This window comes from Coregonus clupeaformis, chromosome 34 (assembly GCF_020615455.1).
Source record: "Coregonus clupeaformis isolate EN_2021a chromosome 34, ASM2061545v1, whole genome shotgun sequence".
NCBI classification, from domain to species: Eukaryota; Metazoa; Chordata; class Actinopteri; order Salmoniformes; family Salmonidae; genus Coregonus; species Coregonus clupeaformis.
This window is the reverse complement of record NC_059225.1, coordinates 31,212,737-31,228,517: the sequence shown is the minus strand read 5'-3', so window position 1 is coordinate 31,228,517 and position 15,781 is coordinate 31,212,737. Positions and strand designations below refer to the sequence as shown.

At 42.6% G+C, this 15,781-nt stretch overlaps 1 protein-coding gene across 2 annotated transcripts in view; it reads left to right on the top strand.

The window, feature by feature from the left end:
• Positions 1 to 15,781, top strand: part of LOC121550008 (plexin domain-containing protein 2) — a 172,478-nt gene that overhangs the window by 137,749 nt on the left and 18,948 nt on the right. Inside the window, exons 12-13 of one of the 2 annotated variants that reach the window (XM_041862062.2) lie at positions 7,496 to 7,534; positions 7,678 to 7,866. In XM_041862062.2, the coding sequence (XP_041717996.1) occupies positions 7,496 to 7,534; positions 7,678 to 7,682 (44 nt within the window). In that variant the 3' untranslated portion in view covers positions 7,683 to 7,866. Of the gene's footprint in view, positions 1 to 7,495; positions 7,535 to 7,677; positions 7,867 to 15,781 lie in introns of those variants that run through there. The other variant, XM_041862061.2, reaches the window with a different exon arrangement.

Below are 15,781 nucleotides of genomic sequence, written 5' to 3'. Positions count from 1 at the left end.
TGCCCATACCATAACCCCACCGCCACCATGGGGCACTCTGTTCACAACGTTGACATCTTCAAACCGCTCGCTCACACAACGCCATACACGCCGTCTGCACGGTACAGTTGAAACCGGGATTCATCCGTGAAGAGCACACTTCTCCAGCATGCCAGTGGCCATCGAAGGTGAGCATTTGACCACTGAAGTTGGTTACCACGCCAAACTGCAGTCAGGTCAAGACTCTGGTGAGGATGACGAGCACACAGATGAGCTTCCCTGAGATGGTTTCTGACAGTTTGTGCAGAAATTATTTGTTTGTGCAAACCCACAGTTTCATCAGCTGTCCGGGTGGCTTGTCTCAGGCCATCCCGCAGGTAAAGAAGCCGAATGTGGAGGTCCCGGGCTGTGCTTACACGTGGTCTGCAGTTGTGAGGCCAGTTGGACGTACTGCCAAATTCTCTAAAATGACATTGGAGCCAGCTTTTGGTAGAGAAATGAACATTGTCTCTATTGTCTCACTAACAGGGATGTAAACAAATTTGTGCACAACATTCGAGAGAAATAAGCTTTTTGTGCGTATGGAACATTTCAGAGATCTTTTATTTCAGCTCATGAAACATGGGACCAAAACTTTACATGTTGCGTTCATATTTTTGTTCAACACATGACCAAAAGTATGTGGACACATGCTTGTCGAACATCTCATTCCATTAATATGGAGTTGGTCCCCCATTTGCTGCTATAACAGCCTCCACTATTCTGGGAAGGCTTTCCACTAGATGTTGGAACATTGCTGCAGGGACTTGCTTCCATTCAGCCACAAGAGCATTAGTGAGGTCAGGCACTGATGTTGGGTGATTAGGCCCGCAGTCGGCAGTCCAATTCATCCCAAAGGTGTCCGATGGGGTTGAGTTCCACTTCACAATAACAGCACTTCCAGTTGACCGGGGCAGCTCTAGCAGGGCAGAAATTTGACGAACTGACTTGTTGGAAAGGTGGCATTCTATGACAGTGCCACGTTGAAAGTCACTGAGCACTTCAGTAAGGCCATTCTACTGCCAATGTTTGTCTATGGAGATTGCATGGCTGTGCACTCGATGTTATACACCCGTCAGCAACGAGTGTGGCTGAAATAGCCGAATCCACTAATTTGAAATGGTGTCCACATACTTTTGTACATACAGTGATAGTCTGAATACTAATGGCAATATGGTATTTCTATATTTAATACATTTGCAAAATGTCAAACCTGTTTGCGCTTTGTCATTATGGAGTATTGTGTGTAGATTGATGAGGATTTGTATTTATATAATCCAATTTAGAATAAGGCTGTAACGTAACAAAATGTGGAAAAAGTCAAGGGGTCTGAATACTTTCCGAATGCACTGTATGTATGGTGTATATCCATATAAATTATGCTGATTCATGATTTAGACTGGCTGAGAAAAGCTGCCTGTCTGTCTCATCCCGACTCCCGACACGTTCATTACTATGGGACACAGTGTCGATCGAATTTCAATATTGCAACAATGTTGCAAATGTCTGAGATAATGTCTAGATGCTTTTTACAGTGGAGATCAGGTTTATAAGTTGCATGGCAGGGCAGATGAGACAGTGGACCTGTAAAAGTAGTAGTAGTAGTAGTGGTAGTGGTAGTGGTAGTGGTAGTGGTAGTGGTAGTAGTAGTAGTAGTAGTAGTAGTAGTAGTAGTAGTAGTAGTAGTAGTAGTAGTAGTAGTAGTGCGTTGCTAGGTAACAACATAAACAATGGCACTTTTTATGAATGTGCTGGCCATGTGTATGTTGTCTACTATATCCTGGGCAGGATAGACTCTAACAATGGGAATTCGAAACCACCCGTTGTATAAAACGAACATCAATGGAGTCACACTAACTGAAATTGTCCAATGAGAAATGCTTGTTTTCATTTTTCCGCTGCAAAATGTTTTGCTACAGTGATTCCTAATGAACACAACCCTGACACTATCTTCGAACAGAAGGATTTGCTAAGAAGTCTTGACGGATGTGTTGTTGTGACGTTAAGGAAAACAAAGTACCCAGTACATTTCCTGTAAAAGTTCAGGTGCTTCATTACAAATCATGTATATCTTCTCTGCCTCTTTCGCTATTTCTTCGGTAATAAAACTATCCAGATTGTTTTCCTTGAGCACCAAATGCACTCTAGATGTCAACAAATGATGCAAGTGTTTTACCAAACTAAACAATGCAGATTGAATTAGGACAAAATCTCTCAAATCTTAAAGAGATGCATCCACACAGAACCATAATCGTGTTCAGTCCTTTTGGCTGGTTATCCATCTTTTATCAAATCAAATCAAATTGTATTTGTCACATACACGTGTTTAGCAGATGTTATTGCGGGTGTAGCGAAATGCTTGTGCTTCTAGCTCCGATAGTGCAGTAATATCTAACAAGTAATATCTAACAATTTCACAACATATACCCAATACACACAAATCTAAGTAAGGAATGGAATAAGAATATATACATATATGTACAAACAATGATAGAGCAGCACTAAGATACAGCAGAATATTATAGAATACAGTATTTACATATGAGATGAGTAATGCAAGATATGTAAACATTATTAAAGTGACTAGTGTTCCATTTCTTAAAGTGGCCAGTGATTTCTATAGACAGCAGCAGCCTCTAATGTGCTAGTGATGGATATTTAACAGTCTGATGGCCTTGAGATAGAAGCAGTTTTTCAGTCTCTCGGTCCCAGCTTTGATGCACCTGTACTGACCTCGCCTTCTGGATGATAGCGGGGTGAACAGGCAATGGCTCGGGTGGTTGATGTCCTTGATGATCTTTTTGGCCTTCCTGTGACATCGGGTGCTGTAGGTGTCCTGGAGGGTGGGTAGTTTGCCCCTGGTAATGCGTTCGGCAGACCACACCACCCTCTGGAGAGCCATGCGGTTGCGGGCGGTGCAGTTGCCGTACCAGGCGGTGATACAGCCCGACAGCATGCTCTCAATTGTGCATCTGTAAAGGTTTGTGAGGGTTTTAGGTGCCAAGCCAAATTTCTTCAGCCTCCTGGGGTTGAAGAGGCTCTGTTGCGCCTTCTTCACCACACCGTCTGAGTGGGTGGACCATCTCAGTTTGTCAGTGATGTGTACGCCAAGGAACTTGAAGCTTTCCACCTTCTCCACTGCGGTCCCGTCGATGTGGATAGGGGGGTGCACCCTCTGCTGTTTCCTGAAGTCCACGATCATCTCCTTTGTTTTGTTGACGTTGAGTGAGAGGTTATTTTCCTGGCAACACACTCCCAGAGCCCTCACCTCCTCCCTGTAGGATGTCTCGTCATTGTTGGTTATCAAGCCTACTACTGTTGTGTCGTCTGCAAAGTTGATGATTGAGTTGGAGGCATGCTTGGCCACACAGTCATGGGTGAACAGGGAGTACAGGAGGGGGCTGAGCACGCACCCTTGTGGGGCCCCAGTGTTGAGGATCAGCGAAGTGGAGGTGTTGTTTCCTACCTTCACCACCTGGGGGTGGCCCGTCAGGAAGTCCAGGATCCAGTTAGTTGCACAGGGTGGGGGTCAGACCCAGGGCCTCGAGCTTAATGATGAGCTTGGAGGGTACTATGGTGTTGAATGCTGAGCTATAGTCAATGAACAGCATTCTTACATAGGTATTCCTCTTCTCCAGATGGGATAGGGCAGTGTGCAGTGTGATGGCGATTGCATCATCTGTGGATCTATTGGGGCGGTAAGCAAATTGAAGTGAGTCTAGGGTGACAGGTAAGGTAGAGGTGATATGATCCTTGACTAGTCTCTCAAAGCACTTCATGATGACAGAGGTGAGTGCTACAGGGCGATAGTCATTTAGTTCAGTTACCTTTGCTTTCTTGGGTATGACAAGTCTTTTTTTTTTTACAGACTTTTTAATGATTGATTAGTTGCTGATACACGTGTTCAGTTATCAGGCATGTGCTGCTTGCAACCAGTGGCAGCGCTAGGTATAAGGCCTACTGGAGAAAAAAAGAGCTGGGTCCTTCTGCTGATGTCAGGGGAAACGTTGAAGTTGTCCTCCCCCAGAGAAACTGGAGCTACTTAGAGCTGAAAATGCATCCCAAATGGCACCATATTCCCTATATAGTGCACTACTATCGACCAAGCCCCATCGGGACTAGGGTGCTATTTGGGGCGCAACCTGAATTGATTACAGCTATTTATACTTAATTTCCCTGACGTCAAGGGAAATTAAGACATCAAGCCATGTATGTATTGAAACAAACCGCTAATTCATCTTCATCAGCTTAACATATTACCCACACACGGTACTGACTCAAATATATTAGATGTCTGTAATTCACTTCAACTGTACCATTCATCTTCCCGATGAAAAGTAATATGTTCAACTTAATGTCCCTGTCACTATGTGTACAATCACATTATGCACTTTAATCATGACTAAAAGCCTATGCAGGGTGTATTTTCTGCCCGGAAACTGGTACATCCCGAGGTTGATAATTGACTAATGTGTTATGGGTTGGGATGCCTGGGAGATACACAAAGCCTATACTGTGCTAATGGACTATTCATGATCTCAAGTATCCACTCTTGTTAACACCCAAGAGAAAGAGGTGTTGACAGCTAGTTCTGTCTAATTCATTATAATATGTAACAGCTTGCATGGTTTATGCGTTCGGATGACTATTATAGAAATGCAACATTGTAGGAATATGCAACCACAAGGAGGAAGGTTAGATTGACGTAGGCTGTGTCCCAAATGACACCCCATACATTCATAATGGCACCCTATACATGCATATGGCACCCTATACATACATATGGCACCCTATACATGCATATGGCACCCTATGCATGCATATGGCACCCTATACATACATATGGCACCCTATACATGCATATGGCACCCTATACATACATATGGCACCCTATACATGCATATGGCACCCTATACATACATATGGCACCCTATACAAACATTTATACACTCTCAGAAAAAAAGGTTATGTCTAGAACCTTAAACGGTTCTTAGACTGTCCCTATAGGAGAACCCTTTGAATAACTATTTTTGGTTGCAGGTAGAACCCTTTTTGGTTCCAGGTAGAACCCTTTTGGGTTCCATGTAGAACCCTTTCTACAGAGGATTCTACATGGAACTCAAAAGGGTTCTACTTGGAACCAAAAAGGGTTCTACCTGGAGCCAAAAAGGGTTCTCCTATGGGGACAGCCAAAGAACCCTTTTGGAACCCTTTTTTCTAAGAGTGTAGCAGTGTAATGCAGAGTGGTAAAGCAGAAGAATTCAGTGCGCTCTCTGACATTAATAATAGTTCATATGGTAAGGTGCTCTTTGGTTTCCCAGACTTGTGGAATTGATGAAGAAATGAAGGCTAAACCTGTAGACAGACTAAATTTTTTGTAATTGCAGTGGTGTTTAAAGGTGGTTGGAGTGGTGAGTTACAGTAGGGGTTCTGCCTGTGGGTTGTGGGTTAGATGGTTCTAGATCCAGCTCCAGTCGGTGATGATCTCTAAAGCAGATGCCCAAGGTTTTGGCTCTCAGTACCTCACACTACACAAACTCCAATGACGTCCAGCTCTACTTTTCACTGTTCTAAAGTAATCATTTTAGGATTTTCTCCTAGGATTCTGTATGGCTTTCCACTGTAATATAATAATATGCCATTTAGCAGACGCTTTTATCCAAAGCGACTTACAGTCATGCGTGCATACATTTTTTGTGTATGGGTGGTCCCGGGGATCGAACCCACTACCTTGGCGTTACAAGCGCCGTGCTCTACCAGCTGAGCTACTGTGAGGGCAGGGTTTCATTTCATGGATGTGAGGGCAGGGTTTCATTTCATGGATGTGAGGGCGGGTTTCATTACATGGATGTGAGGGCAGGGTTTCATTTCATGGCTGTGAGGGCAGGGTTTCATTTCATGGATGTGAGGGCAGGGCTTCATTTCATGGATGTGAGGGCAGGGTTTCATTTCATGGATGTGAGGGCAGGGTTTCATTTCATTCTCCTAATCTCTGTCTTATATTTAGTGTTTCAGTCCTTGACCTTTTCCCTCTTATGCTCTTCTTGGTAGGTATAACTTCTCTCAGCCAATGTTAAAGAGGCAATCTGGGATTCAAAAAACAACAAAGCTCATGAGGCATCTATAAGTTATATTCTTCAAAAATCAATCGCTATACATCATTGCCCCTTTAAAGACCTTCCATCAGTGAGGTGGTGATATGAACACAGATGCCTTGAATGTTGGAGAGAGGTGGAGAGGAGTGTGAGAGAGGTCCAGCTGAGAGACGAAACAAACCCCAACGATCCTGGAGGTCAGACATGCTGAGGAGCAGGGGTGTGAGCTGTGAACAGATGCCGTGTGTGTGTGTGTTAGCATGAAAAGCCTTTCATGCTAAAAGGAGATCTGTTTGTCTGTGGTATGTACACACAGAGCCTCACACTTCCTGACACCACCCCAGTCTCCTCAGCTGTAGAGGTCAGGGTCAAGTCAGACTGGATACTGGGAGGCAATGGTGGGGTGTGGGCAGCTCAGAGGCCCATGCTATTGGCAAAAAGTGAGGGGGGAGAGAGAGAGAGAGAGAGAGAGAGAGAGAACCCAAAATGGAAATATCTGTCTCTCTCTCTTCCCTCTCCTGTTCCCCCCCCCCCCACTTCCTAACACTGTTCCTTCTTTACTACTGTAACACTGTGTCCTGTATGAGTTCAGATACTGTGTGATGAGGCATTGAGGAATCTTCACTGTCACAGTTTAATGTCAGCCTATGATAATTGTTCATATTCATGACACTCACGCTGGCACAAGATTGGTCATCGAGTTTGATTTCCTGCCTCGCTGTCATACACCTTATCTCATAGACCGTGGCATTTCTTAGACTAGGAAATTATTCTAGGAAATGGTTGCATGCATTAAATGATCTTTGATCTTGGAAATTGAAATGTAAAAATCCTTTGAAATACATTTACTCTGTTGAGACCCGTTTCAAGGCTCTTTCTTGTTTTGAGATGGCACCCATAGCATTTTACCGGCTTGTGTACAGTATGTGGAAAATTTGCATAATGTGGATCCTATGGGGTGTGTAAATTCATATCACAACTCTCACAGTGAATTTAAATGTTTCATAGTTGCTTAACCCCAGACTGCTTCTCGCTCTTGCATTATGCATGAAAGAGCACTATATCGGAAAAAAAATATTTTTTTCAGACATTGAGTAAATTCAGTAAATGATCCAGTAATGAAATATAAACGGTTAATTTGTCAGTAAACCTGTGTAATAATCGCTAATGATTATTTCTGAATATCTGATTGACATTCTTTACCCGTATTGAGGTTAATAGTGGTTGTTGTTGTCAGGCAGCTCTGAGCTGTGGGCATAGAGATCCTATAATTCATATAATAGACATAGGGATTCTGTATGTAATTCTATGGCTGTGGGGATATTCACGAACCACAGACAAAATTGAGGTCATAATGTGGAATTCTCTCTCTCTCTCTCTAGATGACACCAAGATTGCTCTGCATCTTAAAGACAATGGAGGTAAGCCTCTGTTTTCCATTTTATATATTCCCTGTTCCTTTGACTGTTCAGTTGTTGTGTTTTTCTGTGCGGATGCATGTTGTCTTTATATCTGAGGCGCTGTTAACTTCCAAGGCTGCTGTCTGTGTATTTACTGCTGACAGATTGATCTGCTTTCTGGGGAGGACAGGCCAAGGGAAGGAGCGGCTCATTGAAGCAGTGTTGAAGCACCTCATCCAGAGGCTGATTGAAATGGCTAACTGTACCAAGTTTCTGGATTGGACTGATCAATCATGGTGTCTATGTGTGTGTCCCAAATGGCACCCTATTCCCTATATAGTGCACTACTTTTGACCAGGGCCCATAGTAGTCCACTACATAGGGAATAGGGTGCCATTTGGGATGCAGACATTGTGGGTGTAAGGGAGGGAGGATGAGGGGGAGGGGGTCAAGAGCGTGGATACGTGGGAGATAGCGTCATGGTTGCCTTAGGGACACTAGAGCTTCATAGTTGAAGGAACGCTATCTCAGTGTGTTGGTGTAACATAACAGCAGACTGAAGCTCAGTGTGAATGTCAGCAAGTTCTTGAAACCACTGCTCTCAGAACTGGTGCGTTTACCAAAATTAAAACATCATTAATTTGCCCTCGTTGCCTCCAAATGAAATAAATAGCACTTTAAGTGCGGACCCTTGACAAATTAACTCAATGTCAGTAGGAATTTGAGGGGGATTCCAGTATGAGGGGTATTTCAGAAGAGGCAGGTGTGGTCAACAATCTCCCACACATTTCCATTTCAACAGGATGTAGGTACTACCGGTATATGGTCGACTCTGCTACCCACACACCTCAACACAGAAGGGTATCTATTTAACAAAAATAAATGGTTGAATAACATTTTCTGCTGATTAGCTACACCCACACTGTGTTTAGTTTGTGTGTGTGTGTGCGTGAGAGAGAGAGAGAGAGCGAGTGTGTTAGACTGACATTTGAATTCCAAAATGAGTCTCAACTCCATCACTTCCAGAGTGAACCATACAAATATTGTATTTCCTGCCGGAGAGGCATTGGAAATCTGTGTCTCTTATCGTCCTTACCCAAACATTGCCTATCTCACTTGCTGGTTCGTGGCACAGCCTCTTCCCAGATGTCGGACAAGACTAAATCTCTGCGTGCCCATTTTCATTTTGGAGAAACCAGCCCTGTTTCACAGGATGCGTCCCAAATCACACCTTATTCCCTGTAGAGTGCACTACTTTTGACCAGGGCTCATGGGCTCTGGTCAAATATAGTGCACTATGCAGGGAATATGGTGCCATTTGGGATGCAATCACTGTGTGGGAAGCGTGCTGGGAAGGGATTTGGGCCTAAGGTGAAAGCCAAAAGGGATGGAGGGAATGAGCCAATGTGATCATCTTGAGATCATACTGAAACCACAGAGCCAAAGGCTGCTACAGCCCAAACCACACCATGTCTTTAGGTGCACACTGAGCATGGGACAGATTACAACCACAAACCAGCCATGTGACTATATGGAGAGGCTGTCTAAAAGGGCTGTGGCCTGGCTGGTCTAGCGGTAATGCCACAGACTCCAAAACACGTCTACGTTGTCGGTATAGGTTGTCTACTGCCCTTTGACACAACCTCTATCTTTTCCCACTGTCATCCACTCTCACCATCTGTTCAATCAAATTTGAAAATACTACACAAAATGTATACAGTTTATTTCAACGTTAGCTGTGTATTTAGTATTTGATATCTGGTGCATCTCATCCACTCCACTTAGTACCCATAGTCTACCTGCATCGTCGCCTAGCTTTGGACTTGGACACAGATTCACATTTTAGTGTAATTTCTATCAGATCCAGCAGTGTGCGTGTCCTTTAACCTTGGGAAACACGGAGCACGGCAGAAAACGCTAACGCGATTAGCCTTGGCTAAGTGATAAGATAAGGGACAATCAGGATGTACCGTACTGTCTCACTGCAGAGGCTACTCGAAGAGGACAGGACACTCCTTATCCTCCAAGCAAGTTGAGAAATAGTCTCTCTCCCTTTAAATCTAGCAGAATGAATTAGGTTGCGTCTCCAAAGGCACCCTATTCACTGTATCATGCACTATTGGCCCTGGTCAAAAGTAGGGCTATATAGCGAATACGTTGCCATTTGGGACACAACCTGTCTATGTGTTGATTAGCTTCGCTAGGCACATTAGCCAGGTGAGAGGATGGCTGTGGCCCTGTGACACTGTACTGTCAGTAATGTGGCGCTAAAAGAGTAGCGTGGTCTGGGTCCACAAGGTCATTCAATTCATCTTCTCTCCCCAAGCTCTGTGTTTTGCTCTCTGAAGGCTCAGTAAGTACAGCAGATTTATGTGGTGAGAACGTTTATGAGGAGAATGCTGATTGGTTGATTATAGTGAGATGGTTCAATGTTGGCCTCCAGCCATATCAGCCATGACCCCCCACAGTCCCATTCATGTAGCTGATGTGACTTTGCTTCATTATACTGCAGAAACAAACGTAACCTTAATTCCAATGGCTGCTTTGCAAATAGCACCCCATTCCCTATATAGTGCACTACTTTTGATCAGAGCCTATGGGATATTAAGGTAATAAAGTGCCACTTGGTATGCAGCCTATACCTTTCAAAGCCATGCATGCAGTGTTAAAGGCATAGTCATCCACTTTCAGGATTGAGACACTGTGACTATGTTTTTCTGGCTATTGTTTTTGCCAGCTTTCAGCTGTGGGACCCAATTTGAATAACATGTGGATTCATCCACACCCCTGTCTCTGCAGCCCAAGTAAATCTCCCTCCACCCCACTCCACCCCTCCTACAGATGAGATGAAACTGTCAGTCAGATGAAACTAGGGTATGCGTCCCATATGGCACCCTACTACCTATATAGTGCACTACTTTTGACCACAGCCCTGTGGAATGCCCCTATGGGCCTTGGTCAAACGTAGTGCCCTATATAGGGTGCCATTTGGGACACAGCGCAGCAGTGTTTTCCACAGCAGTAGACTGGTCTGTGAGGTTGTTATGGTGTTGTTGGTTAGCCACACTAGGCTTTTCATTTCTATTCCCCTCTCGCTCTGAGCACTGGGCGGGTGACCCCTGCAAACACTTCAGACCAACAGCCTAGCCTAGCCACTACTGTGGAGCAGCTGCCTCTAACTGTGTGAGGCTTGGCAGATGGACTCTGTACTTTTCTCCCAAACACAGACAAATTGCCTTCCAGTTTCCAGCTCTAGTTTCACTGTTGGTGGTGGTGGTGTTTTTGGGACGTCTGTTAATATTTCTAGACAGTTTTGGTTTTATGATGTAGTTGAAAGGGGATTTGTGCTTGAGCCAAACGGGTCATATACCTCTGCTAATGAGAAGGGGATGAATTAGAAATTAGTCAAGGAGGGACTGATGAAGGATTTGATTCATTCTAACACAGTGGCTAAGACATGTTGTACAGAGAGCTTTTGAGTAGTGCTGTGGTGGGGGTGAAATCTTTATGCTCTGAGACAAAGGGCTCACACGAACACTGAGACTCAAGCTCTCTTTCATGCATGCACACACACACACACACAGTTATTCATCCACACACGATAAAAGTCCCAATCCCAGGCACATATACATTGCACATATACACTGCCCTTGAGTACAGTTTCTGTTAATGTAGGCTACCTGCTGTTCTATAAGGCTAGCATAGTTCCTAAATAAATAGTGTATTTGGATGGTCGGGACAGCGGTGTTAGCACTGAACAGCCCCATAAAATCCCTGTTCAATCACAATAGACCCATTTAACACTACACTCTTAGAAAAAAAGGGTTCCAAAACGGTTATTCGGCTGTCCCCATAGGATAACCCTTTTTGGTTCCAGGTAGAACTCTTTTAATAATAATATAATATATTATGCCATTTAGCAGACGCATTTATCCAAAGCGACTTACAGTCATGTGTTTGGGCTCCAAGTAGAACCCTCTGTGTAAATGGTTCTACATGGATCTCAAAAGGGTTCTACCTGGAACCAAAAGGGTTCTACCTGGAACCAAAAAGGGTTCTTCAAAGGGTTCTCCTATGGGGACAGCTGAAGAACCCGTTTAGGTTTTAGATAGCACCTTTTGTTCTAAGAGTGTAGAAAGGCAGAGTGAGTCAATTTGACCCAACATGAATTTAACATTGAAATATCTCTTCCATTTCTTAAGTCATGCCCCCCTCCATCCTTGACTTTGCCTAAATAAGTATTTTAACACATTAGTTGTTAGAATTTTGATATCACAAACATAATTTGTGTTATAAGCAAAAAGTGACTTGTTGTAATCCTCCTACGGAGTCACATACAGGTAAGACATTTTAATTTCCATACATACTGAACAAAAATATATATATATATATATATATACACACTGACCAAAAACTATCAACGCAACATCTAAAGTGTTGGTCCCATGTTTCATAAGCTGAAATAAAAGATCCCAGAAATGTTCCATAAGCACAACAAGCTTATTTCTCTCAAATGTTGTACATTAATTTGTTTACATACCTGTTAGTGAGCATTTCTGCTTTGCCAAGATAATCCATCTACCTGACAGGTGTGGCATATCAAGAAGCTGATTAAACAGCATGATCATTACACAGGTGCACCTTGTGCTGGGGATAATAAAAGGCCACTCCAAAATGTGCAGTTTTGTCACACAACACAAAGCCACAGATGTCTCAAATTTTGAGGGAGCGTGCAATTGGCATGCCGCCTCCGTCGTTTTAGAGAATTTGGCAGTACGTCCAACCGGCCTCACAACCGCAGACCACATGTATCCATGAGAGCCCAGGACCTTCAGATCTAGCTTCTTCACCTGTGGGATCGTCTGAGACCAGCCACCCAGACAACTGATGAAACTGTGGGTTTGCACAACCGAAGAATTTCTGTACAAACTGTCAGAAACCGTCTCAGGGAAGCTCATCTGCGTGCTCGTCGTCCTCACCAGGGTCTTGACCTGACTGCAGTTCGGCATCGTAACTGACTTCAGTTGGCAAATGCTCACCTTCGATGGTCACTGGCACACTGTAGAAGTGTGCTCTTCACGGATGAATCCTGTGAAAAGCGTCATGTGGGCAAGCCGTTTGCTGATATCACACCACATACTGACTGGTTTTCTGATCCACGCCACAACTTTTTTTTAAAGGTATCTGTGACAAACAGATGCATATATGGATTCCCAATCATGTGAAATCCATAGATTAGGGCCTAATACATTTATTTAAATTGACTAATTTCCTTATATGAACTTTTTATATTTTTGTTTGGTGTCTTATCAGGAAGAGCATATTCCGAGGTTTCCAAAACACTTACCATTGACAAATAACTCTCAAAATTGAAGAGATCAGCTCTATTTCAAAATATACCTTTTTCCAAGACTTACTCCCACTCCATATCCCTGAATGGAAATTATATTTGCTACCAGCTGCTTTGACTATACGAAAACCCCCACAAATACAGCAACACTGTAGAAGATGTAATATCAGATCATTCAGAATGCAAATTTGGTCGGTAGATACCTGTAGTACTTTGCTTTCCCTTTGCTCTCAACCCTAAACCTGCCACTTTATTGTTCCTTGCATGGTTGAATGTGATTACAGGTTAACATTAGATTAGTAATATCGTTCACAGAAAATGTACATTATGAGGTAAATACATCAAGACGTGATCTATCACTGTAAAAAAAAATATATAGTTGTTTCAACTAAATATTATGAAGTAACTGGTTCCACAGCCTTTTTCTTTTCGGTCAATACCTGAACTTTTTTGTTGGCCCAAACATAGCTCAAACATGAGAAAACGTATGCAAAAATTCAGTCAATTTCAAATTATGTGTCAACTATAAATTATTATTTTGGTATCTTACCTAAAAAAAAAAAGGCTGTGGAACTGGTTACACACACAAATGTTTTCTCATGTTGGAGCTAAGTTTGGGCCAACTAAAAATGTTACATTCAGGGGAACACTTTGACCGAAAGTTGAGTAAACTAAAAAATGCTGTGGAACCATTTACTGAATAATAATTAGTTGAAACTAGTTCATTAGTTGATTTCTTTTTTTTTTTACAGTGCATGTTAATCCACAATTATTGGCCAGACATTAGCAAACAGGTTTGATTAGCACTCTGGACCTCCCTGTTTTCCTGTGCAATTATAGAGATCAATAAAGCAGAGAGCCAGGAGAGGAGCTGGCTGGGGCACTTGTGGGTGGCTAGTCACTAATTAAACCAAGAAAGAGAACAGAAAAGAAAATAAGAAAAATACCGTAAATGTATAAATATATGAGCGCAATAAATAAAAAGATCCAGGAAGGAATGTTGCCATAAATCTGTGGGAGATGAGAGATCAAAGCTGTGGCCGTTTGTTTTGTAATAATTTCATTAGCTCACTCCTGCTATGATCAATGGGCCAGCCGCCGTGACTCTCTCACACACATACACACACGGGAATCAGACATAAGACTATAGAACGGGGTGTTCCAATGTACTTGTTCCATTGCCATGTGATGCTGTGACTGAGTGCACTGCATGCCAATGCTATCTTATTATCAGGTTTTCAGCTTTGATTGTTGGAGTGCTGGTTTCAAATGACTACTACTACTACTAGTAGTAGTAGTAGTAGTAGTTGTTAATTAAGTGATAATGCCTGAGAAGCCGGTGTTTGGAGGATATATTAGCACGGGTGTTCTTAGGCCCGAGACGAAGTCAAACCGTGCCAATATATCCTCCAAACACCAGCTTCGAGAGCATTATCACTTTTATACAACGGGTTACCAACATATTCAAATAATGATTTACATATTTTCATAAATTTTTTTATTTTGATGAATTTATTCATACAATTTCATCCTTCCACGAGATATAGTCCCGACACAAATCTAGGGTTGCTACCTAAACTGGCTGGTCGGGCGTTCGTTCTATCGGTTCGGTTGCCAGAGACACAACCCGGTCGTTAAGACTTTTTGTTCCAAATCTATGAACACGACCCAGTCGTTCGTTCTAAATGTTCCGTTGCCATGATGGCTGACAACGTTCTTATCCCTTGCTTGCTAGCTAGCCAACTTTGGCTAACACAGTCACGTCAAACAGTGCAGTCAGAATAAAAGCAAAGTAGCTGCATTTGCGTTTCTTTAAGCTGTTCCGCGATTTCGCTTGGCATAGAACATTCGCTCTCTCGCCAGGCCACTGTTCAGAAAAGATAGCCAACTGACGTTACACACCTAACACAAATACTTCAAACTGAAGCTGGATTGACAGCAAAGTAGCTGCATTTCGTGTTTTTCTATTCACATTTCTTTGTATGTATGAAGCCAATTCATGATTTCGACTGGCTGAGAAAAGCTGCCAGCCTGTCTGTCTCATCCCGAATCCCGAAATGTTAATTACCATAAAACAGCTGGAGATCGAACTTCAATATTGAAACAATGTTGCAAATGTAGGAGACAGAAAGCAAGGTTATAACAAATCTCTGCTGTTGAAAACTAGTCTAAAAGAAAAGGGAGATCATGTTTAGATGCTTTTTACAGTGTAGATGTAGTACATAAATTGCCTGGCTGAGCTGATGAGACAGTGGATTGAGCAGTCAGATGGAACAGAGTAAATAGGCATTTTAACATCATAGATTCAGACAGTTTTAATTTGTGGAATAGACTAAGGAATGCGGTTTTAACCAATCAGAATCCAGCATTAGACCCACCCATTGTATAAAACTTAAAAAAATAACCACAGATATAACCCAGCTAGCGCATAACGTTCTGAGAACCATATGTTTCTTAGAGCTTGGTGAGAGCGTGGTTCTCCTATGGTTATTTTGCATACAACCTTCCCACAACTTTCTGGGAATGGTGCAGGATAGTTGCTTGGCTTTGAAACGTTCTCAACACATTTAAGGAACTTAACAACAATTGTTTTCTTGGTATTTCACTACCTTAACAGAATGTTTCCTAAAAGTTCAAACATGGTTACATTTCATTTCAATTTTGAAAGTGTTTTACGAACGTTCTCCAACTGGTTTGACATTGGGAATGTTCTCAAATAGTTCAGAGAATGTTAAGAAACAATGTTCTTCAGTGGGAATTTCAGAACTTCCACAGAACATTCCACACAAGTTCCCATGTGGTTCTATTTAATGTCATATATACAAAAAAATACAAACGCAACATGTGAAGTGTTGGTCCCATTTTTTTATGAGCTGAAATAAAAGATCCCAGAAAATGTCCATACGCACAAAAAGCTT